The 26,997-nt window shown below is 37.7% G+C and overlaps 1 protein-coding gene across 1 annotated transcript; it reads left to right on the forward strand.

The window, feature by feature from the left end:
* The first annotated feature begins 16,059 nt into the window (after positions 1 to 16,059).
* LOC134802976 (uncharacterized) lies at positions 16,060 to 21,692 on the forward strand. Its single transcript, XM_063775715.1, has one exon. It carries the CDS (start codon positions 16,365 to 16,367, stop codon positions 21,543 to 21,545), a length of 5,181 nt encoding a protein of 1,726 aa, XP_063631785.1. The 5' UTR covers positions 16,060 to 16,364; the 3' UTR covers positions 21,546 to 21,692.
* The last annotated feature ends 5,305 nt before the right edge of the window (positions 21,693 to 26,997 follow it).

Consider the following 26,997-nt stretch of genomic DNA (forward strand, 5'->3'; position numbering starts at 1 on the left):
AGCTAAATAATACCTACACTTACCTGAACCTGTTTGGTATTCTTTTAAGGCATGTCTATAATCTCGTAAGACCCAATGTCTATTACAATGTACTCTTTGTTTCAATCACGAAAGTCACTCGAATGTGTTATACAATAAGGTTCAAATTAATTATAGGCGATAGGCGTGGGAAGGAAGGATGGAGGCATAAGCAGAGAATGAGACGACTTTCCTTAATGATTGGCCAATCATGAGATCAATGGCCCTTTGCTCAGCAGTGGGACTCTCACATAAGCTTGTAACGAAAGAAAAAATAAAAAAAAAAAAAAACGTTTGTGTAGTATAATAAAATAACCATGCATCTAGACTTATAAAGTGTCATTCTATGGAACTTGCTAACTATGTAAACAAAAGTATGTAAATTCATCATTATTGACATTTTCAATATGGCGGTTTGTTTACATAGTTAGCAAGTTCCATAAAATGTCACTTTAGAGGCTACGGACGATGGGGGATTGGCGGCAGCGGTAAGTACAACCTATCTTTATCGAACTGTGGCAAAGCCAGATTAATGGTTATTTTAGAAGTCTCGCGGTATCTAAAGCCTAAAGTTTAAGGAATAAGAACTAGCGGCGCAACAATTGTGTGTTATACAATACCAGTGATACCGCCCCAGTCAATAAATGTCATCATTTTCGAATTCTGTTATGTGTTTTTTAGTTTATTTACTCCTCTTAGACTGAATATAAACCCAAATTTCATAAATACGGTCAAAGCGATTATTGATACTTGGCGATTGGTTATTCGATTTTCATTATTGGAAATTCACACCAGTTATTTTTCATAAGTTCACTAAAACAGCTTCAGATCGATTCATTAGAGCAGTTGGAATAAACGATAGATTCGGTGACTCGCTCGATATTAAGGCATTACAACCGCGGGTGGGCCTTAGCCTGGTCAAGCAAATCTCTCCAGTCCGATTTATTTGTGGCTTTCCTTCTCGACATAAGTAACATTTTTTATTCAATATTTTTTGCAATGTATACGTAGATGCTCATCGAATCGAATACATATGAAAAAATATCGAAACTTACCTAATTCGTTCAATAACGAATTAGGTAAGTTTCGATGTTTTTTCAATCTCATAATTCTCTGCTAGTGAGCCATAACTCAAACCCGACCGCGTCGCCCTACATCATCCCTTAAAGTTCATAAATAAACAAACCAGGGTCTGATCGTAAATTTCAGTTAAAACTAACAATTTATTCCCCATTGAATAAAATTTCCATCCGACTCGTTTTCAATTTTACCTATTCCTGTTCGGCGGTTGGTCCAAGTACAATTTTTTTTTTTACATTTGCATTACCTAATGCGGGCCAAATTTTTAATGTAAGGTCACAAGCACATTATTTGGGATTAAAAGTATTATGGGTATATAAAATTCGGCGTCGGTTGATCTTAGAGCCGTTTAGGTTGCGCACTGTGCATTTTCAGATTAATTTCCTCCCGTGGACGCTCCTTCTGTGTGCGTGAATGAGCTCCCTGCTGAGGGTTTCACGAGGGACTACAACATTGGGCTTTCAAAAAGGACTATAATGAGCATTTCACGGGCTGTCCAGTACAGACGCATTTTATTTCCTGTGTTGCGAGATTTTTTTCGGCATTTAAAGCAGGCGATTATTTTTCTGTAAGTACATATTTTTGACCATTTGTCATAAGAAAAGGAAACTTTTATACCTGCAAATCTTTAGAATTTCGCGTTTGTACGGGACAACGGTAGAGAATTTCATAGAATGCTCCATGATACGTTGTTGAAGCGTCGGCAAAGCGCATTTTACACCACAGAAATTGCAGGTGTCCATAGGCTACAATTAAATTATTTTCAGAAAATGTTTTATTTGTTTTTATTTCGAGTAGGTTCCTACTACTATATAAATTATAAACTGAAATAAATGTCATATACTAAGAAAAAGTGACCAAGGCTGGAATCACCTGCCGCCATAGCAGGACGCTGGTTCGGTTCCAGCCTTGGGCACTGGAGACGTAGCTTGGTCACTTTTTCTTAGTAAGTATATGGCATTTATTTCAGTTTATATACTTGTTATTTATCATTGTCGATTTTCCGGGAAAGAATGGAATATTGCTTGCCATGTCCAATGGATTATTGGAATAACGCAGGCCATAGAGAACCTATTCCCAGAAAATGCTTCCAATAGGATGCATTAATAGTTAAGACTTAAATATTCCATACATAGAACGAACTATAGTTCGTTTTTTTAGCATTAGAAAAAAGGTAAACATTAATCTTGACGTGTCTTTTAATTGAAAAACACTTTTTTAAAATAAGTCACGGCAAATATGTAACAATTATGAATCTAATACGATCATTTATATTATTCTGGATTCATAAGTAAAAGTTATTGATTTTTAAAAAGCGTTTTTCAAGTAAAAGACATGTCAAGATCGATTACCTTTTTTTTTTTAATCTCATTTATTTTATAAGCCATACATCTTATGATTAAGTCGGCTATCGCATACCTTCTTTCTAATGCAAAAAAAAAACAAACTATAGCTAGGTAGGTAATTATACAAAACGAGTTATAGTGTTATTTGACTGCGATTTCCCACACCTTGCGCCACTCACGTATTCTGTGAAGTTTGCCTTTAATCACATTAAAATTTCACTCGGCTACATTGCACCGAGCTCTTCAAATTCCCGATAGAATCCATTTAGCCCGACTGTGGTTACGAGTATATTTAACTGGTCCGCTTTTAGTGAAGGATGCTCAATTTTCATATTCGTTTTAAGCTATGGAAGTGGAAATATAAAATTTGACGTACCTGTTGAATATAACACAGATTGATGTCGTTGAAAATGGTTTTGAGCTAAGAGTGTCGTCTTATTTTTATTCAAATGTATTATTGTGCCTGATACTACTCATACCGAAAAATATATATCATTTTTTTTCTTAAAAAAAAATTTTTACGAGTAGGTAAGTATATATGTTTCTTCGGTATTTTTTTTTGTTTTAAAGTCTGTACTCGTATCGCACCAATCAAAAACTATCCTATTGCTATCGGGCATGTTTTCCATACATGTTTACTAGGCTTGCAATCGACAGGAGAAAATAAATATTTTGTTGTTTTAGCTGTGGTAAAAACGAAATCAAATACAGGGTGAAATTTTAACCATCTTTCATACTCTACGTAGTGACTTTATAGGTATATACTTAGGTCATACTGAACAACTTTTATTTCAGCATTGGTCCCATAATTGTTCAGAATGACCTATAGTCCGTTTTTTTTTTAGCATTAGAAAGAACTCCACAGAAGCAAGCGTGCAGATTTTATCAGGCTCTTTAATTGTTAATAATTATTGAATTATCTAATGTAGCATGGTCAATACATATAATTTACTTCAAATTATTACCGCTAAAAGTGCCGGATTTGGAACCACAAGCTTACTTCTGCGAAGTTCTTTCTAATGCTAAAAAAACGAACTATATAAAGTCACTAGTTAGTCTACTCGAGAAACTGAAAACGGCGAAAGATAGAGATACTGATGATGATGATGATGACACCTAAAAATAAGTGTGATACCTCATTAGATTCGTCATGATGCCTAGAAAAATGTATTCGAACCGTGTTTAGCACACAAAAAATATCAAAGTTATAAACAAAAAAAGGAGGAAATAAGTAGATATTTTTTAATTACCCAATATCTCAAAAAGTATTAATATTTAAGAAACCAATATTAATATTATAATAGAGGGGAATATTTCCAATAAAACATTCCATACTTGCAGAACTGTATCTCCATTATTTATACTTTTTATTCAACGCTGAACACGGCCCTCTTCTTTTTCGGGAAACTGTTAAAATTGTTAATTAACAAAATTTTCTCGAACTTACTTCTTTACTGAAAACGAAAAAAAAATTATAAATAACTATCGTAAAATTTTGTCGCATTCTAGACCCCTTCTCATATACATGCTTAATAATATCACGTCCGTTCAGAAGTTTTCGAGTTTATAGCGAACATACACAATCCCATACAACCATTTCCAGTCGCCGTTACGACGCGGTGTTGACACATCTTGTGTCGACACCGTCTGTTTCGGTCACAATTCCAGTCGCAGAGTCGTCGCCGTGTCGACACAGTTACCAGAAATGGGGAAGGGTCGACACATGACACAAAGTGACATAAAGTGTGGTCGCCGTGTGCACACATTGTTTCGGGTTTGCGACTACTTTATGCCAAAATCATTCGTTCATTCGTTCATTTTGTTCCTGTCAAATGGAAACTGTCAGATGGAAAAATACTTAAATAAAAATAAGTGACATTAATACGGATTCTCTAAAACGGATTACAAGACGTAATTATATATTGTTTGCATTTATATTACAATAGGACTTAAATTATTATGGGGAATTAAACTGCTCGAGTGATTTGATAAACTAAGTGTAATATAATCAACGCGCCACCACATTGTTTTAGTTTAGCCGGAAATGAAATTGTTTACTTCTCAGTGCCTGTGTTCATAACTATATTATTTGAAGCATTTTTAGTACTTCGATGCGTATACTATACTTAAATAACAGAAATAACGCTTTACATACTACGAAACTTGTTAATTATGATGTATAAATATGGTTTAAGGCTGAGAAATATTGCAGTCACAAAGTAGTTGCAATGTTTCGACTTTGTGTCGACTCTGTGTTGACACATGACACGCGCTGTCAAAAGTAATAACAAAGTTACTGGTATGTTACTGGATTTGCAAAATGGCTCCTTGTGTTGATTTGTTTTCAGATATTCTCAAAGTGTAAAAATTCCGTGGTCAGAGATGGGCATTAATCGATTAACTGTTTATTCGACTAATTCATGGAATAAAAAAAGTTAATTCTCAAATTTTAATCGCGATTAGTTTAGTCGACCTAACATAGATTGAAATTGAATTAATCTGAATATTAATCGAATAAATTATCGATTAAATCTCGATTGAAAGTTGACAGGGGGCCATTTTTGTACGTAAAAATAATAGAAATGTCTTGCATGCAGATGGTAGCAAAACACTTTGTCATAAAAGTCGAGATGGGTGTCGATATATAGGTTTTAGGGAGTGCCGATTTCGAAAATAATGACCATTTTGGAATCCGAAATGGCGGCCATGCACTGTGTCATAAAAGTCGTCATGGATGTCGTTTTATACGTTTTAGGGGGCCCCAATTTTGAAAATGATGACCATTTTGGAATCCAAAATGGCGGCCATGCACTATGCCATAAAAGTCGTCATGGGTGTCGTTTTATAGGTTTTAGGGGGCGCAGATTTCGAAAATGATGACCATTTTGGATTCCAAGATGGCGGCCATGCACTATGTCATAAAAGTCGTCATGGATGTCGTTTTATAGGTTTTAGGGGGCCCCGATTTAGAAAATGATGACCATTTTGAAATCCAAAATGGCGGCCATGCACTATGCCATAAAAGTCGTCATGGGTGTCGTTTTATAGGTTTTAGGGGGCGCAGATTTCGAAAATGATGACCATTTTGGATTCCAAGATGGCGGCCATGCACTATGTCATAAAAGTCGTCATGGATGTCGTTTTATAGGTTTTAGGGGGCGCAGATTTCGAAAATGATGACCATTTTGAAATCCAAAATGGCGGCCATGCACTATGTCATAAAAGTCGTCATGGGTGTCGTTTTATAGGTTTTGGGGGGCGCAGATTTAGAAAATGATATACATTTTGGATTCCACTTTTATGACAAAATACGTAGCCGCCATCTTGGATTATAAAATGGTCATCGTTTTCGAATTCTGCACTCCCTAAAACCTATAAATCGACATCCGTGACGACGCAAGTTATCTTTATTTTCAGATCTAACAAATTGCTACAGAATACAAAGGACAAAAAAGAAGCGAGGAGGTAATGAAACAAGCAAAAATACAGATGATTCCTCGACGCAATTGGGTGATTCTTAAATTGTGGTCAGATTTTTTTTGTCATAAAAGTTTTTATTTTTCACATATTACTCTCACAAGTTCCGTGACATTTCGACCTTGTAATTTTTTAAGTAAATGTTTTTGTTTATCTATGAGGATCTCACTAGAATAGTATAATCAAGGTATGTTTATATTTTATGAATGAAATAGTAACGCAAAAAAAAAATATATTTGTGTCTTATATTCCTGCCGAAGACTTTTATTTTACCTTTTCCTTCTACACAAGTTTGGCCAAGTAATAAGAATTTAGGGCTCTCAATTTTATTTTGACTTCTACAACAGTAAAGCTACGAGGCCATGTTTGGTATCGTTTTCGTATAAATTCGCAGTACCAAATTTAGTTAAGGTATCACATTGACACCATTCCGAAGTAAAAACATATAAACTTATTAAAATACTTTCTTTTAAACTCCTCTTCACGCTTAAACTGCTGAACAGTTTTAATTTAAATTTGGTACACATATATTTTGAGTCCCGAGACAGGATATAATAAGTTATCTCAAAAATCATCCTTTAAAGGTGTGAAATGAGGTGTAGGGGGGAATTCAGAATTGACTTCTTGAAGTTAATACTGTTTAAGTTTAGGTTTGAAGTCATGTTTTTTCATCATTTTTAACTAAATCAAAGATGTAGACCATCCCAAATTTCATATAAATCGGTTCAGCGGTTATTGATTTCCCGTACAAATTTCCACGCCACTTTTCACACCTTCAAAAGATGATTTTGGTTATAAGATCTATCCTATGTCCTGTTCCGGGACGCAAACTATTTCTATACCAAATTTCAACGAAATCGGTTCAGCGGTTAAGCGTCAAGAAGAGTTTCAAAAAACCGGCCAAGTGCGAGTCGGACTCGCGTATTAAGGGTTCCGTACATTAAGTCCGACTCGCGCTTGACTGCACATTTCTAATAGGTTTTCCTGACGTCTATAGGTAAAGAACTATTTTGTGTATTCAGACGGACATACATACAGACGCACGAGTGATCCTATAAGGGTTCCGTTTTTTCCTTTTGAGGTACGGAACCCTGAAAAGATTTATTTTTATTTTGTGGAATGGTGTCAATGTGATATCTTAAATGGATTCAGCACCCCAGATTTATACGAAAACGATACCAAACACGGCCTAGTACCTTCACTGATATAGATATATCAAGATAAAATTGAGAGCCCTAAATAAACTTTCCAGAGCGGATATCTCAAAAACTATTCAACATATCGAAAAAATTGACTGAATAAACTTGTAACAAATTAAATTAACTTTCATTTTGTATAAGTGGCCATGTCGCTGAGATGCATAGTTTCCGAGATATAATCGAAAAACGGGAAAATGGGACCTTCAAAGCCCCCTCTCTCCCCCCCGCTCAAGGGCTACGGCCGGGGACTTTTGATATGTTCACCTCCTAACTTGTCAAACCGAGTTACGGAGTCAAAAATTGAGTTCCGAGCATTTCCCTCTACAACTTTTAGAGCATTCGTTGCCTGACCTAAGTAGCTTATTGAATTTCTTTAAAAACTTTTCTGTAAAAGGTTGACGGGTGCTGGGTGTTTATATGGTTTCGGTCGATTATTATCATTTGCATTGCCCATGATGACTTACTAGAATTACGAGCACACGAGACACTAATAGTAGTTTGACAAACCTTGGTTTTCAAGAGGTATTTTATATTGACATTTGCTGTCACAAATTTGCTGTCAGATTTAGTCGCAAACCGCACGCAAAGTGCACACAAATGTGTCGACACCTTGTTACGGAAAAGTGTAGACACGGCGACGACACTTTGTTTCGAAACAATTCTAGACACATTGTGTGGACTCTGTTACGACACATCTGACATTTAGTTACCACTTTGTGATTCTGCGACTGGAATGGTTATATGGGAAACAGAAAGACGCGGACTTTGTTTTATAAAGGTGTACCTACTTAGTAGTGATAATATCGCAACCCCTTTGTTGTAATTGTCTCTATATGCAAGAAATTCCCAATATTCCCAGGACACAACACTAGCGATGCAAGTTAGACGCAGCAGGTTCGTTAGGCGGTAACACAAACACTGGCAAGATTTATGTGCACAGCGGTGTACGCAAGAACCGAACGTTGCGAAGCCGACAGTAAATACGAGGATACATTGTTTAATTATATAGGTACACTGGCGTTCAAAAGTTCAAGATTACAGCTTTCGGATGTAAACCTAGCTTTGTCGAAGAACGTAAAATAATAAAATACAGTAAAAAATAAAAATAACTATAATATTTAAACAAATATTTAAATAGGTGGGAAGATTGAACGTTATTGTTTACTCAACTAAAGTTGTTAATTAAAGAGACACAGACACACGTTATTGATTACTTAACTATCAAAAGTAGGTACCTAGTAAAAAACTTTGAGCAAAAACACATCAAATATAAATTTCGTTAAAATGATCTGTTTTAGGTATTTCTTCAAGTTCATCATCATCATCATCATCTCAGCCATAAGACGTCCACTGCTGAACATAGGCCTCCCCCTTGGACCTCCATTCGTACCGGTTGGAAGCGACCCGCATCCAGCGTCCTCCGGCGGCCTTAACAAGGTCGTCTGTCCATCTTGTGGGTGGACGTCCTACGCTACGCTTGCTAGTCCGTGGTCTCCACTCGAGCACTTTTCGGCCCCATCGGCCATCTTCTCTACGTGCAATGTGGCCTGCCCATTGCCACTTCAGCTTGCTAATCCGGTGGGCTATGTCGGTGACTTTAGTTCGTCTACGGATCTCCTCATTTCTGATTCGATCACGCAGAGAAACTCCGAGCATAGCCCTTTTCATAGCTCGCTGAGCGACTTTGAGTTTTGAGATGAGGCCGATAGTGAAAGACCACGTTTCGGAGCCGTAAGTCATCACTGGTAACACACATTGATTTAACTTTCTCTTGAGGCACTGAGGTATGTCGGACGAAAAGACATTACGTAGTTTCCCGAACGCTGCCCGACCGAGTTGGATTCGGCGGTTGACCTCTTTCTCGAAGTTGAACCTGCCTCATTGGACTACTTGTCCTAGGTTCTACTTGTACGAGTCAACAACTTCGAGTACCGAGTTCCCAACAGAGCCTGGGATGGGCACAACATTGGCATTTGACATAAGTTTCGTCTTGTCCATGTTCATTTTCAAGCCCACCCGTTGTGAAACTCGGTTGAGGTCATCGAGCATCATGCTGAGTTCCTCCATCGACTTTGCCATGACTACGATATCGTCGGCAAACCGAAGGTGAGTGATGTATTCGCCGTTGATGTTGATGCCAAGTCCTTCCCATTCCAGGAGCTTGAAGGCGTCTTCCATTACGGCAGTAAACAGTTTCGGAGAGATAACGTCTCCCTGCCTTACGCCTCTTCGCAATGGAATCGCCCTCGTGCTCTGCTCCTGTACTCGGACCGACATGGTGGCGTTACTATACAAACACTTCAACACTTCGATGTACCGATAGTCAATATGGCATCTGTCCATAGAACCTCTCGATCTCGCCTAAAACCTCCGCTTTGCTCGACGCTATGCTGCCATCTTCCCGTTTCAGCTTTGTCAGCTGGCTTTGCCCAATAGACTTGTCCTTTGCGAACACTTTGGAGCCTTGGTTTCGCTCAATAGTCTCTTTAATACGGTTAGTATTAAAGAGACGCAGATCATGTCGCAAGGACTTAGATATACGTCTATTGAGCTGCCTATATGATCTCGCGTCATCGGGAGACTGCAACTGTAGCGAGCGTCGTTCAGCCATGAGGTTTAAGGTTTGCTCGGTCAATTTCTGAGGTCTATCTTTACGGCGGGGTCTAAAAAACTTAGACCCTACTGTGTGGACAGTCTCCACTAGCCCGTCGTTGATTTCGTCCACTGAAGCCAAGTTCTCTAGGCAAGCAAAGCAGTTAGAGAGCTCGAGTTGAAAGCTTTCGGGGTTTTGAACATGGGCTCGAGTAGGTCGGAGCGTAGACTTCATCAGGCTGGACCTTTCAAGTTTAATATTTATATTTAGTGAGCCTCTTACGATTCGGTGATCACTACCGGTCTTTACCCTGTTGATCACAGAGACATCACTGAATATCCGTTTCTTGTCGGTCATGATGAAGTCTATCTCGTTTCTCGTGGAACCGTCAGGACTCATCCAGGTCCATTTCCTGTGAGGCGGCTTCTGGAAGACAGAGTTCATCATGAAGAGTTCCTCTCTCTCCAGAAAGTCGGCCAGCCTCTGACCCCTAGGGTTCCGTTGCCCATACCCAAATTTCCCCACTCTCAACTCATCACCGCTTCTCTTGCCCAACTTTGCGTTGAAGTCCCCCATAACAACAGTAAAGTAGGTTTTAGAAGTATGTATGGCCCTACTTACGTCCTCATACACATCTACTTCATCATCGGAGTGTGACGAGGTCGGTGCGTATACCTGAATGACCTTCAGCGAATATCTTTTGGATATTCTGAGTATTAGGTATACCACCCTGCTCGACACGCTGTCGATGGTTATTATGTTGTTTACGAGGGACTTGTGAACGAGAAACCCGACACCACCTTGGGACTGTTGGTCGCCCTCCTGGTGGTAGAGCAAGTTACCAGACTTCAGGGTTGTCGTGTCCTCCCCCTCTCTACGGACTTCGCATAATCCTACAATGTCCCAGTGTAACCTGCTCAGTTCCTCTTTCAGCTCGCAGATCTTTTCGTCAGTCCTCATAGTGCGTATATTGTGTGTTACCAGGGTCAGTCGTCGTCGGGGCGGGTCAAGTTATCTTTAATCAACTAAGAAATAATCAGAGATGCTGGTACATGTAGTTACTATGTATATAAATAACATGTGTATATTTGCAATATTTCTACATACATAGTTGCAAAGATACTACACATAGTACCTACGTGCAAAATTTATAAAAAAACTGCACGTTAATCATTGGTAATCTTACTTCTATTTAAATCATCCCCAAGGGTTTCTGTTATAATTATCCGAATCCCACATTAGGATCGATCTCGGTCTAAATCTAACTAGCTTCCACCGGTATCTACGATCCGTATCAAAACTATGTATACAGTAATCGCCATATTACAATGGATTAAGGCCCAGAAGTGTAAATATATTATTGACGTCGATAGCAATTACTATAATAATTTACAACCCGTCGAGGTTGCCGGTATGCCTCATTACCTACTAGCAGAGTACATAATTAATATTGAAATGTTATATGTGTGTAGGTATAACAGGTATCGACGCTTCAATGGCTTAATTTGCCATTTTATTGGTGGAGTTAATTCGGTTTAAAATAAAAAAAATCGGCCAAGTGCGAGCCGGACTCGCGTTCCAAGGGTTCCGTACACTAAGTCTGACTCACGCTTGACAGCACATTTCTAATAGGTTTTCCTTTCATCTATAGGTAAAGAACTATTTTGTGTATTTTTTTCAATATGTGGGAACTATCGACTGACATCGTGTGTTGGCAAGAAACAGTTTGTGATAGACAACAATAAAATATTCACTCTGCAGCTACCTAATCGCCAGATGAACATTTCGTCGTTGTCTATCACAAACTGTTTCTTGCCAACACACGATGTCAGTCGATTGTTCCCATAGTCTAATAAAATATGGTCTTCTCTTCCCAGAGTGACACAAGCCTACGTCACAATAACATTGCCACTTTATATAGCGCTATCGCATATTATTATCATATAGCGCTGTCGCGTGATGACGTAGGCTTGTGTCAGTCACATGACCACGAAAAGACGGGAAGAGAGTACCAGGCGGAGTATATACCATGATTGTTCCCACAAATATTTTAGAGCCAGTAGTTTCGGAGATAAGGTGACCTTGGTATTTTTTTGGCTAATTTCTTAAATAACTTCTAACCTATTTATTTAAAAAGATAAAAAATGTATTTCTCAAAATGAGCTCTTTCATTTGATATACAACACGATATAGTTTGAAAAACTTTATTTTTTAACTTTCACATTTACCCCCAGAAGAGGCCCCCATGTTTAACGTAACGTAATTAGTCTAGTAGTTTCCGAGAAAATAGGCTGTGACAGACGGACAGACAGACAGACGCACGAGTGATCCTATAAGGGTTCCATTTTTTTTCCTTTTGAGGTACAGAACCCTAAAATACGTAAAGTAAGTAAGATTAACTACTATAAAGTGGGCCGAGAGGTGGCCGGGTGGCATAAATGCTGCTTCCTCTGCCCCTCTGTATGGCAAGCGATATATATGTGCTGTACTAAATAATTATGCACCGGACCTGCTAAGGAAATGGTGTCTGGTGTCGGGGGTGACCACACTGCGGCACACGCGGTGAGTATACTCATACATATTAGTAAGTACACAATGTACCTACACTAACTGATACCAAAAAAATCAGGCTTGTGAGTTACCTACTCGTATATCAGGTTTAAGGGTTCCAACAACACCGTTCCCTGACTGTACTATGGTAGGTATTCTAATGGTTAAAAGTCTAAAAAAAGTTGGACAATCAAATCTCATTGATTTAGGCATAATAATATGAAGAAGTACTTACAGTCAAATAGGTAATTTAATTGCAGTAGGTAATATTTCGTACCTTGTCACAGTGACAATTAATATGAAAGTCGCTAGGGACCTCATACTATTATCACTATGTCAAGGTACGAAAGAGTACTATACGTCTACTAACTACCAGTTTTGACATTGACATAACGCTCACGTCTACGTAATTTACTTTCTGTACATCTCGCTTGCACTAATATGCGAGTACGAGCGAGATGCATAGAAAGTAAGTTACGTAGACGTGAGCGTACATATATGACAATGTCAAAACTGATGGTAGACGTACTGAAATTAAATTACTTGAACGTACGTATCTATCGCAGAGTAACGACTTTAGGATCATCGTACAATGAGTGTCGCCCTAGGAGTCATCTTAACAGTAAATATATATTTCTTAATTAGTAACTTATTGACTTGTGCTTGAATGGTTAAATTTAATATGTTAATTACGTTTTATCTTTCTGAAGAAACACATCTAAAAGTAATCACGTTTTATTTTACTACTAATAGTCTATACGTAATGCAGATGCACAGACAGTCAGTGTAGGTTTATAGTTTTAAGCTTTTGTTGGCAGCGCTCGCATAGTGGATCCTAAAAAAAGCTTAGTAATCTTACGATGGCGCCCCGAACGGAAGAAAATAGCAGTTAAAACTCCTAATTAGGTAATACTCCCCTGCTCTTTATGTGGAGTCCGTGATTAGACTACAAAGTTACTTTAAACATTAAGGCTAGCGGAAAGTGCCGACGCACCTAAGCTCCTTATAGACGATGTTAATTCTTAAAATTATGGCCCAATTATTTAATGCAGCATCCACCTTTTGCCTGAGCTCCATCTACTTACCGTATTATAATATCTTAAAATTCTACAATCTTGCGTATTTACGAATTGTAGAATACACATTGCTTGCTTTCTTGGAACGCAAGAAAGTTTTATAAAGTTTTAACTTCAATGGATGTTTCGCTTTTTAAAGTGTTGTGATTTCAGTAATAGTGTGGCTGAGAGGTAAGAGGATTACCTTAATGGTTCTTGCTGGCCATTTCTATTGAACGATGGATTTATATTCTTATAGGCACACTGTACCTACCTATCTATGTCTAGTTGAAAACCCGCAACGGGTATGATAATTATAGGATTAGGTACATTATTTTGTATTATATAAAAAACGCCAACACGCAAATGTTACATTTATTGATCAAGCATTTAATAAAGCTCTGTACCTACCACGCAAACGAAAGGAAGCATATTAGAAAATATAAAAACAATGACACCAATTGCATGAAAACTTAACTCACTAAACTTCCGGTAAAAAATCGATGACTAAGTAATAATACATTTTGATTTCTGTTATAAAATTCAAAAATGTAAAATCAGATTATTTTGTGATTTGATTCCTCTTTCTTGGTTCTTATTTTAAATGTGGAAGGTTTCAGAAGCAATATCGGGGCACTCGGTAATGTTATTCATCGGCTCTGGGCAGAAAGCGCATCGCCGTCAAAGCTTCATGAAAACCTAATCGCTGTGTGTTCACACGCGAATCTCTTACGGCGCAGGCACCTTTTGCAGGGGTGGCATAATGGATAACATACAACGTTTTCTTTGTTTTATTGATGTTCTTACCATTCTTAGGTCGTAGGTGTTGCGTTATTAGACGGATAAATACCCCGAAAAATGGTATACAATTTCTAGAGCAATTTCAGGAAAGTGGACCCTGTCACAGTACGGGACAAACGCTAGGAGCATGATGACAGTCACAACGGCCGTGTCCACGCCTCATAGCAATGCTGCAGCTGCATTTGCCGTCCGAATGTCACCTTAAAGTAGAGATGAAAGGGAAAAACTGACATATATATTAATTCATTTATATACTGCAACTCGGTTCGTTCGTACAGTGCGTGAAAAATCGGATTAGCACAGGATGGATGAAATGGCGACAGGTTATATACGGGAACGAGTATATAAGAGGAAGCCTGAAAGTTGCACCCATAACAGAAAAAGTAAGGGCAAATCGCCTAGCGTGGTACGGACATGTGATGCGGAGGGATGAAAGTCATGTGACGAGAAAGGTATTACGAATGAATGTGGAGCGAAATACGAGAAGAGGAAAACCGAGGAAAAGGTGGATAGACTGTGTGAGAGATGAAATGAAACGAACGGAAGTGAATGATGAAATGACGGGCGACAGAGAGGTGTGGAAAAGAAAGACATGCTGCGCCGACCCCAAGTGAATGGGACAAGGGCAAGAGAATGATGATGATACTGCAACCGCCAAAACTTTCTGACCGCAGCTGCACTACTAGTACGAACGCGTCGGTGTTATTGTCAATTTCCATAGTGAAATGAATGGTAGTGCTGCTGTCGTTGGAAATGGACTGTCACCTTTACATGGATATATCTCATTCTCCTATTATCCGCTCCTATTCCCTATTAGTTCTTCAAAAGGTCACCAATCCCTCTAAAATATTTACATCCACGTTGAATTTTCAAAACGCTGCAACCCTAAGTCCACGGCAATTTTCACGGCATGCATTATTCAGTTTCATTACTCCCAGGCTACTTCAACAATAAATCGAACGAACCTTTATTCTCGTTATTTTTCTTTTTCGCCGTCCTTCCTTTTTTCAATGCAGCTCCGTAAGTTTATTTTGCGTTTGATCATCGAAATTTAAATTAAAAGCGTTGTGTTTTATGTAAACTAAGGACAATAATGGCAATTTATGTGATGACTGGCGGGACGTCTCCCGCCCGAGTAGTGAAAACAATAAGTAATAGATACCACCTGTAAGTTTCACGACTCTTAGCAATCAGAAACACGACGCGAGGAGGACCACCTGTAAGTATGTCTTGTTATACCTACTCTCAAGAGGCATATCAGTGCAGTGGGTAATTATAGTTTCTGGTATTCATGTATAGATTCTATAATTATTTTTAAATGTTTTGCAATACTTTAGTCCCGTCTCGTGTGTCGCTAATCGTAGGCGCTTTTCGCTACAAACGGGAAAACCGTGTTATCGGCTACGCTCGTAACTCGCGCTATAAGTAAGTAAATTTGTTAAACTACTTCAGTACTTTCGTACCTATCTTTAATACTATTAAAGACAATTAAAATAAATAATAACGTGACTTTAATATAGTCGTATTGAAAGACAAAGCTACATTAATTTGTTCAACATAGCGCTTGAAGAAAAACGAGAAAAAGTCCTTCTCGTTATTAAATCTCTTCTTGAGTAAATAGAAAAGAAAAAAATCATTTAAAATGAATTTCATTTCATACGGCAAACTTTTTATGCTCAATAAAGTGGTAGATTTAATTAAAAGCGCTCTTCGTAAAGAGATATAATTTTAAAACTTAGTTTTCGTAGTCTTTTCATAATTCTTTTCATTAAATAACTGAAATATTTCATTAGGTAGGTAGGTACCGAATAGGTTTTTATATACGATTTTAGAGCTGGAAAATATAATTAAATATCACCCAGTAGATATTTTATCTAAGATGCGAACTGTTAACGCGCACACAAATACCTATCATCATACCTAGTGACAGCCTTATACATGCATTTCTTATTTAGTCGCATTACAAAAATCATAGCAACAGGACGTGTTTTAATTTCCCACTCAATAATGAACCTTACTGCATTCAACATATGGTCCAAACGATCCGGATAAGGAAAAAGTGCATCGAGCGCCCGCCGTCGGACACCTGGCCGCGAGAACAAAAGAATGTGATAAACAAGCCGATAGAAACAAGTTAAAACGATACGACTTCAATGCAATTTAGTTTCAACTTAAATAATTTACTTCAAAACATTGTGTTTACTTGTGTTTTTACGTGAATAAGTGAAGATTGAAGTTACGAAAAATGGCTACGGCGGATCAATTGATGACTGTTTTGCAAGATACGGCAAGTTTACTTCAGAAAACACAAGTGAATTTAAAGAAATGCCCTAAGGCACGATTAACAAGAGGTTATGTTGAGGCGAGATTAAATTGCTTACAACAGTACTGGGCGACGTTCAAACAAACACATCAAGAACTTATAAAGGTTATGCCACGCGAACAACGAGCTGTCACGCAATATTTTATTAACGAAGAATACTTTATTTACGAAGATTTATACCTGAACATTGAAGGCGATCTTAAGGACTTATTGAACAACAACACAAAACAAATCAACCACAATATAAGTAACTCGGATAACCAAGTGGGAAAATTACCTCGAATTCAACTTCCAAGTTTTACTGGTGGTTATGAACAATGGCCCACTTTTAAAGATTTGTTTTTGTCTATTGTGCATAACAATGCGTCGCTTAGTAATGTACAAAAATTGCATTATTTGAAGACCAGTGTATCCGGCGAGGCAGAGGCGATTTTAAAGCACGTTCAAATTACCGAGAGTAATTATACACAAGCGTGGGACATTCTTCAAAAACGGTATGGAAACAAAAAGTTAATAGTGAATTCTATATTGAAGCGGTTATTTATGCAAAAGAAATTAAATACTCAGTCGGCCACTCAACTGAAATCATTATTGGATACTACAACTGAATGCTTAAATAGTTTACAAAATTTGAACATGGCCACCGATTCCTGGGATCCTTTAATCATTTTTCTGGTAGTGCAGAAATTGGACCCGGAGTCACATAAGGATTGGGAGGAGTACGCTCACAAGGACGATTCTGAGGAATTACCCAAGTGGACAGACTTCGTCAAATTTCTGGAAGCTAAATTCCGAACGCTCGAGCTCATCACCGCTGCTTCATCAACTCCGCGCGAAAGAACAGTAAACAAAGAACGCACGTTCCACGCTACAGAATCACACACAGAGAAGAGTTGTGTCATGTGTAAAGGTAATCACACACTCGCTCATTGCAAAGACTTTACAAAGATGCTACCCACTGAGAGATGTGAATATACAAAAAACAATAGGCTGTGTTATAATTGTCTAGCGCCAGGACATGCGGTTTTCAAGTGTCGATTGCCCATGTCATGTCGTATATGTCGCAAGCGCCATCATTCACTCGTCCATGTCTCCAAGAGCCCGGAAACAGCAGAACAAGATAGCAAGACTCAACCGACGCTCTCCAAGGTCAACGAGACTGAACCAGAAATTCAAGCTACCGTGGCAATTGCATCTCATCACACAGCTAGACATAGTGATGGCTTATTAGCAACTGCAATCGTAAACGTTAAGAGCGAGCAAGGTCACACCATTGCACTGAGAGCTCTCATCGACCCATGCTCACAGGCATCTTTCATCAGTGAGAAAGCGGCCCAATTACTTAAACTTAAAAGAGAGTCAACAAGAGCAAGCATAACTGGATTGGGGCCTATAAAGGCGAACGCAAATCAAGTGGTTCAATTACAGGTTTCGTCGCAATATCAAACGTCGTATTCCATACAGCTTCGAGCCTATGTGATTTCTAAGCAATTGACCACTCAAATGCCCATGAAAACTATGAATACAAGCAACTGGTCACACATACAAAATCTACACCTGGCTGACCCAAGTTATAATACACCAGGTCCAGTAGATCTTCTCCTTGGAGTGAAAGTATATGCACAGATTATCCAAGAAAATACACCAATAATTAAGGGTCCACCGGGTACACCATGTGCTCAGAAAACATACTTTGGCTGGATCTTGTTTGGAGATAATGGAGAGACGGATACAAGTATACAAGAAAAATCTTTCATTACGATGCATCATCAAGTCGATGTTGATGATTTATTGAAGACTATATGGGAGGTAGAACCAGATACAAAGAGAACATTAACTGAAGAAGAACAAACATGTGAAATAATTTACGAAAGTACCTACAAAAGAAATGAAGAAGGAAGATACATCGTCAAATTACCTTTAAAAACAGAAGTACCACGAGCATGTGAAGGAAATACACGAGAAATAGCACAGAACAGATTAATACAACTAGAGAGAAGATTTCTAAAAATGCCAAAGCTCAAAGAAGAATATGTAAAGGTGATTGACGATTACATCGAACAGAAGCACATGGAAAAGGTACCAACCGAAGAAATACATACAAAGAAGAGTGTATACTTAGCCCACCATGCAATTATTCGAGAAGAGAAGGAAACTACAAAAACGCGCGTCGTGTATGACGCGTCGTGTAAGGGTACCAATGGTTTCTCATTAAACGACGACCTTCTGGTTGGGCCAGTGTTACAAGAAGATTTGCGAAGTTTGATAATGAGATGGCGAATGCACGCTATATGCTTCGTCTCAGACATTCACAAGATGTATCGGATGGTGCTGACAACCAAAGAAGATTCCGACTATCAGAGAATTTTATGGAGAAGTAGCAGCGACAAGGAAATAGAAGATTACCGTCTCCTTACAGTAACTTTTGGAACAGCTTCAGCTCCATATCTGGCAGTTAAAACTTTGCGACAGCTGGCTATAGATGAAGGAGACAAGTTTCCTGTTGCAGCAAAGATGATCACAGAAGACTTCTACGTCGACGACCTGATGTCGGGATGTGACACCACCGAACAAGCCATAGAAGCCAGCAACCAATTGCAAGAAGTTATGCGAAAGGGTGGATTTCAGCTAAAAAAATGGTCATCCAATAGTGTTGAATTTATGCGAAGTTTGAAGCCCGAAGATAGATCAGCTAACGCGCATCTTGATTTAAATATGGACGGCACGATTAAGGCACTTGGTGTTCAATGGAACATGGGAACAGACCAATTCGAGTACAACCTCAACCTTCCAGAAGTAAACAATCACATCAGCAAACGAACAATTTTGTCTGATATCCAGAAATTGTTTGACCCTCTGGGCTGGATCTCACCATGTGTCCTGATGGCTAAAATACTGATACAGAAGTTGTGGCTAGCAAAGGTGAATTGGGACGAGGAACTTAATCAACCCTTAAAAGATGAATGGCTTCAATTAAGAGCAGACTTGAGACATGTCAATGAGATCCGTATTGATAGATGGCTTGACACTTTGAGCACTGAAGGAGCAAATATTCAGATACACGGGTTCAGTGATGCCTCTATCTCCGCATACGGGGCAGCCGTTTACATTAGAGTAGAAAGGGCGGATGGTACAGTTAAAACAAGGTTGATTGCTTCGAGAACAAGAGTCTCTCCCGTGAAGACTGTCTCATTACCCAGATTGGAACTGTGTGGAGCTGTCGTGTTGGCAAAATTGTTAAGACAAGTCAGCCGTGCTATGAGAATACCAGCTTCACAAATATTCGCATGGACAGATTCTTCCATTGTAATTTCATGGATTTTCGGCGAACCACAAAGATGGAAAACGTTTGTGGCAAACAGAGTTGTGGAAATAACAAACAATGTTAGTCAAAACCAATGGCATCATGTCACTTCAGAGGATAACCCCGCCGACATCGCTTCCAGAGGAATGTACTTGTCCGACTTGAAGGCTTCTAAGCTATGGTGGGAAGGGCCAGAATGGCTATCTAGAAAAGAAATAGAATACAGAAGACCAAATGTCATTTCCACTGACATAGAAAGCAAGAATGTGATACAGACAAATTTAAACGTGCATGGAAGCGAGAAGGAGAGTAATTTGACAGACCAATTTAAAGAATTTGATAATTTACAAGAATTAATAAAAACAATCACATATTGCCGCAAATTTCTGAACATGAAAAAACTGAAAATAGACAATTTAAATCTAACTACTTACGACTTCGAACGCACACTGCAAATATGTGTAAGACTTGTACAAAAAGAAGAGTTTGGAGAAGAAATAGACAGAATAATGACAAACAAACAAGTACACAAACGGAGCTCTATAAAATCTTTAAATCCCTATTTGGAAGAAGGTCTACTGAGAGTGGGAGGAAGGCTTAGACTTGCAAACATAAACAACGAAGAAAAGCATCCCTTAATATTGGGTAACAGAAATAACTTAATTCCTCTCATAATAGCTGACGCACACTTGAAGACCTTGCACGGTGGAATAACACTCACGATGAGTTATTTACGTTCCAAATTTTGGATTATAAAGGCAAAGAACATGGTAAGGGCTCACGTCAATAAATGCCTTGTATGCGTCAGACAAAACGCTGCTCCTAAACCACAGCTGATGGGAGACCTGCCAAGAGAACGAGTTACGCCTGCTAGACCGTTTTTACATAGTGGCGTCGACTTTGCAGGACCTTTCACTACCCTAATGTCTAAGGGTAGAGGAGCAAAGACCACTAAGACGTATGTAGCTATATTTATATGCTTATCAGTCAAATGCATACATCTAGAACTAGTCAGTGACCTGACTTCTGAAGCTTTTATAGCTGCCTTCAAGAGATTTGTGGCCAGGAGAGGGAAATGCAACCATTTGTGGAGCGACCAAGGAAGAAACTTTGTTGGCGCCAATAAGGAATTGATTAATGCATGGAAAGAGGCACAACTAGATTTCGCTGGTGAAATTTCCGATTCCTTGGCTAGAGACGGTACGCAATGGCACTTCATCCCCGCCTATAGTCCGAATTTTGGTGGTTTGTGGGAGGCTGGTGTAAAATCCCTGAAACATCACATAAAAAGAATCATCACCTCTCACCTTACCTTCGAAGAATTTAACACGATCCTTTGCGAAATTGAGGCATGCTTAAATTCAAGGCCGTTATGTCCAATTGATAACGACGATACAGACAGCATAGAACCCCTTACACCCGGGCACTTTCTGATCGGCGAAGCACCCATAAACGTCCCATCGCCCGACTTGAAAGATGTTAGAATGAGCTCACTATCACGATGGCAGCATACACAGAAATTGGTTAGAGATCTTTGGTGTAGATGGCAGCAAGAGTACCTGTCACGTTTGCAACAGCGACCAAAGTGGTTGAAAAGAGTAGAAGAGTTCAAAGAGGGACAGATTGTTCTCATTAAAACCGACAATCTTCCACCTGGAAAATGGGCTCTCGGCCGAATAGTCGCTAAACATCCAGGTCCAGATCATATTACGCGAGTGTATAGTGTTAAAAGTGGTGATAGTGTGGTGAAAAGACCTGTTACAAAACTATGCTTATTACCAATAGAGATTAATGATTAATGTACCTATCAATCTATTTTGCATGCTTTTAATTTCTTAAAATGTATAATTGTTTTTTTTTAAAGGACTTAGTAGTCCTTTGGCCGGCGGTATGTTAACGCGCACACAAATACCTATCATCATACCTAGTGACAGCCTTATACATGCATTTCTTATTTAGTCGCATTACAAAAATCATAGCAACAGGACGTGTTTTAATTTCCCACTCAATAATGAACCTTACTGCATTCAACGCGAACTTTATCTAAGATGAATTTGAGAAAAAGGGTCTATTGTTATTATTCTACAATTTCTACATACTTATTTGCATGTTTGCTATACAACCACGCAAAATAGCTCCGAAACCCTTGGATCCGGATAAAACTGGTAAAAAGAATAAGTTTATAATCTACTTATCTTTTATAAAATACATTTTTACCAGGCATTTTTAGCGTAGGAAGGTGAAGAAGAAAGTGAACGTTTGTACGGGGTCGCGTTTAACGACTATTACGTAGACGAAATCGCGAGCGCTGGTAGCCTAGCGTTAAGAGCGTGCGACCTTCAATCCGAAGCTCGCGGGTTCAAACTTCAGCTCGTACCAATGAGTTTTTTTTTCGGAACTTATGTACCAAATATCATTTGATATTTACCATTCGCCTTTCGGTGAAGGAGACGTGAGGAAACCGGACTTAATCCCGTAATAAGGCCTAGCTTGCCCTCTGGATTGGATTGGAAGGTCAGATGACAGTCGCTTTCGTAAAAACTAGAGCCTACGCCAATTCTTCGGATTAGTTGTCAAGCGGACCCCAGGCTCCCAGCTGTGGCTAAAATGCCGGGTTAATGCGAGGAAGATGATGAAGTAGCCGAAATAGTAGGCAGATGCTAGTTATCAAATAAAAACCTTCACTGTCCTTCACGTAAAAGTTTAGCAGAACATGCCTAATGATACACGTGTTAGTCTAATGAGACTCGATGTTATTTTTATCGCTTAACATTAAGCTCTACCTACATGGATAGGAACTAAATGAGATGGGGCACTTTAAATAATTAACTGCGCTCTGCGAGATCACATGACGTAAGCTGTCTAAAATGTTGCCATGAATTATAAAGTATCCCCTGGATCACAGGGAGCAGCGTTTTGGAGGATTACAGGAGTTGGCGCCGTATTTTGTGTTGTAATGGTTTCGGGATTTATGGAGATTACATGGTTTAATATTTCGATTAACGTAACAAGTAAAATTTAATTATAATAAGTGTTTTTCATGTAAGTAAGCTGCGTAAACTAGATACGTAGATTTATATACCTAATCAATATTTTAATAATAAATAATTTAAAGGCTTTACCTATTTGAGACCTGTAAAATCGACACAAAGTGCCCCATAATTTAACCGTAAACTATTTAGATTTTATCTGTACCTTAAGTACAAAATAATGTACCTTCTTATTGACCGGGCGTTAGCGGAGTTCTCCGTTTCAACTTAGGAAAAAATGCTATCGTATGTCCGGATATTCTCCTCTACGGGTCGCAAATTCTCAACCGATTTTCGTGAAATTTTGCGAGCAGATTCCATGATTAAATATATTTTTGTCTTCATAATATTACTAAGTAATTTTCATTCGTATTATTTCTCGTGATAAGGAATTTTTGAAATCAGAATATTTCCCGTCTCCTATTCAAGCTCCTCTATAAAATCTCCACAACGACCGGTCGTTTACTGCCCCCATCCAACGATCCTAACCTTCACTTGTCGGTTCAGGACAGACACTGACGACCTGAAAAAAAAAACATATTTTTGTGTATAATAACAAATCTTAAGTTAAGACAATAACAAATTAACTATTAATTAATTAAATTAGTTATCTTAAGATAATAACAAATTTTAAGTTAATAAAAACATGTAACTACTTGTAGAAAAAAAATCTAGTAAAAAATACACTCGCAAACGACTGTTTGAGAGAAGCGCGCAATTATTTGTATCATTATTGAGTCCTTTTTGCCTGCACCGATTTGTTTGCCGTAACGCCGTAAGGAGTATTTAAGCATTTAAGCCCTAGAAAATAAAGCCGACTTTTCTTCGATGCAGATACGTAAATGTATTTCTCTGTGTGCAGCGCAGACGTTCGTTAAAACTTGTGAACTATCCGTTTGTATCTTTAGATTAAATTCCTAAAATCATCTCGTTAATACTTTCTGTTTGTTTCACTAGCAATCTTTGAATATCTGTCGTTAATTTAAAAAAGTTTGCCATTTATTTATTAAGTAGGTATAATGCTCGCTGTTACATAAAATTTATAAAAAAAATAACTAAAAAATTTCACTGTTTGGATATATTTTGGTTCAACTGAGACAGCAAAGTTATTTAACTAATTATTATTATTATCATTACTAGCCAACACAGCTGCACAGGCACAGTTTAAGTAAATGGTGTGAAGGTAGTTTAGTTTACAATGGCAAGTTTCATAATAGGAATTAGGACAGCGAGAAAATGCTGCCAGCAACCATGATACAATGCCGCGAAGGGATAGGGGTCACGGGGTATTTTTGTGTTTTAGTTATTTTCTCACCATGTTAATATTTGTGGCGATGTAGCGTCCGATTCTTTATCATATGTACAGAATCTTAAAAAGTATTAGCACTTAAATAACAATAGGATGTAATATACATATTTGAAGCCATTAAGAAAGTTACAACTAATGTACTTTTTATGGTCATCAATGCTTCAAATTACTTATGTGACAACCATGACAAATGATCAATACTTTGTACTTAATGTACGAATGTCTGCTGTCTGCTATATAACTAATCTAGTTTAAAATTAAGGTAAAACATTCGTATATAAAACGTATATTTAGATATCCAATATGTATTTAATTACAAAATGAAGACTTATATTACATTTCACTCATTATTAAGTTTGTTTGCCTGCTACCGATTTATTTCAGTAATAATGAATTGCGCTCATTAAGTAATTCTTCAGACGGCAAATTTAATGGGCACATCATTCTGCAAAAATTTAAAATAATATTCTAATCTTAAAAACGTGATACTGTCGAATCTGTCGGTACTCGATACTGTAAAAATATGGGTGTAGCCAACTTATTCAAAAATATGTCCCATAGTTCTTAATTCGCTGACATAAGAGCTATATGGGACATATTTTTTAAGATGATTTGTGCACCCATATTTTTACAGTTGACTGTACCATAGACTATTACTGTTATTAAATGTGTATTACGTGTACCTTAAGTTGGAGAAAATTATATCCTAATAGCTTATAAATGTCATGGCTGTAACGTGCATTACATACTTCGGTCAAATTTCCGAAGAACTTAGTATGACTACACCTACATATTATTATAACTATTTCGTCTCGTCCTATAAAATTGATTTCAGGAATTGCATAGTCGAATATATATGTAGTAAATTAGCTGTTGCACGCGACTTCGTATGGATTCTGACATTTTAATTGTTGTGTTGAGAAATGTGTACCTACCCGGAACGATATACCTCTTATTCAAAGAGATACATATTTTCCATACATTATTTCAGTACCTACTTTTACTTTACATTTGGATATATAGATAAATAGGTTACTATTTGGAATAAAAAAAGGGAATTGTTTCTCATTTTTCAGTATTCATTGTATAATTATATATGCAAAGTTGAAAATAACAAAGCATTTGCTATCCCTGTTTATTTTGGACTTGCGAAAAATAAGGTCTGTACCTAAATAAAAACAGCTTGCTTTAGCGCTGAGTAAGCACTTAGAGGTTACTTCCATTGATGTGAAAATATTCGATCCGTTCTATTATTGCTGTACTTATTTATATTCAAAATTGATATTTTTATTAAATATGAAACCAAATGGGTCTTAAAATACACTAGTGAGCTAGTGACCCGCCCGGCTTCGCAGGGGGTAACAAATGACACACCGAAACCTTTCTTAAGAATCACTCTATTGATAGGTGCAAACCGCATGAAAATCCGTTCAGTAGTTTTTGAGATTATCACGAACGTCTCGTACCTACACACAAACAGACAGACGCGGCGGGGGACTTTGTTTTATAAGGTGTAGTGATAGTTTTTACCTGCGACAGCACGGCCGCTTCTACAATTAAATTGTAAACCAATTATTATTAGGTAATGTCTGATTTTGAAACTAATACTGTTCATTACGGCCATAATAAAATATTCCATTACTTTATCAGACGGCAGATTTAATGCTTTCCAATAGCACAAGTGAAGTCTTAATGTCATGACTTCAAAATCTATTTGTTTACTTTCAAAGAGACTCAGGGACACAAGTTTTTTAGATTTAGTTTAGTTTTATTTTTAAATAGTCTGTTATTGGCAGAGGACCGGACGAGTTGGAGATTGCTCCACCGACAAGAGCACAGCTCTAAAATATAAAGAAGAAAGAAGAAGAAGTCTGTTATTATATTAATTTTAAATTTCCCAAGCAATCCCTTACTGCCCGGCCTCTAATAAAATAGTAGGTAATTGTAAAATAAAATGAAAACATTTATTTTAATTTTTTTATTTTGAATTCAAGTACAGTACATTTTTTCATATTGGATATCCGTAGTAGTCCCTGTACCTGAAAGAAATATAATATCATGAATCATGATAGGAAAAAATCTCTATTGTAATAGGAAGAAAGATGATGCAACAATATGGATTCTAATAAAGTTATAATCAAGTTATAATTTACTTACCTGGTAGTAACTAGTAATAATTGTGTTTTTCATTCATAGACAAAGTTCCATTATTTTCAACCACAGGATATTTTATACATTTCTTTTTGATTGCAGTGAGGATGTCCTGATTGTAAAAATCAAAGAGATTAGGTAGAGTATATAATTTGTAATTATCTTTGTAAGAAATAAACGAATACGCTTAGCCCATACTTAATCAATCGATTTTAGAAAATAAGAAAAATGTAATAAAAATAAAAAAACAAAACAATATGAAATTTAGGTGTAAAAAAAAATACAAAAAGCTATGTTCCAGCATACAATGACTGGATTGACTGGGGATCGAACCGGGAACCTTCCGTTTGTAAGCAAAAAAGCGACTGTTTGCAAAACGCACCATGATAGTTCTTAGCTAAGCTGACGAACTTCGGGTACTTATTCTCGCTTTGGTCAATTAAGTACCTGTCAATTATCAGTGTCAACAAAATTGCACTAAACATGACGGCACTCCAAATTCGCGCCGTGGTCAGCCCGGCAACGTCGGAAATGGTATGGCAACGTCGCAAATGTATCTGTACACGACATTTCTGACACACACATACGTAAAATTGATGAAAAGTTAACTATGTTTTTTGCATGATTTCTGTATGAAACATTGTTTTCCTATTAATTTCGCGCAAACGAATATTCGAAAGTAGATAAATGCGGAAATATTTATGTGCTAATAGTGTGTAGTTACTTAATGAAAGCTGATTGAATTTTGTATGAAAATCGAAC

This window comes from Cydia splendana, chromosome 2 (genome assembly GCF_910591565.1).
Source record: "Cydia splendana chromosome 2, ilCydSple1.2, whole genome shotgun sequence".
Taxonomy (NCBI): Eukaryota; Metazoa; Arthropoda; class Insecta; order Lepidoptera; family Tortricidae; genus Cydia; species Cydia splendana.

Coding starts and splice junctions, on each gene's coding strand:
- LOC134802976 (XM_063775715.1), top strand. CDS start 16,365: ATGGCTACGGCGGATCAATTGATGACTGTTTTGCAAGATACGGCAAGT.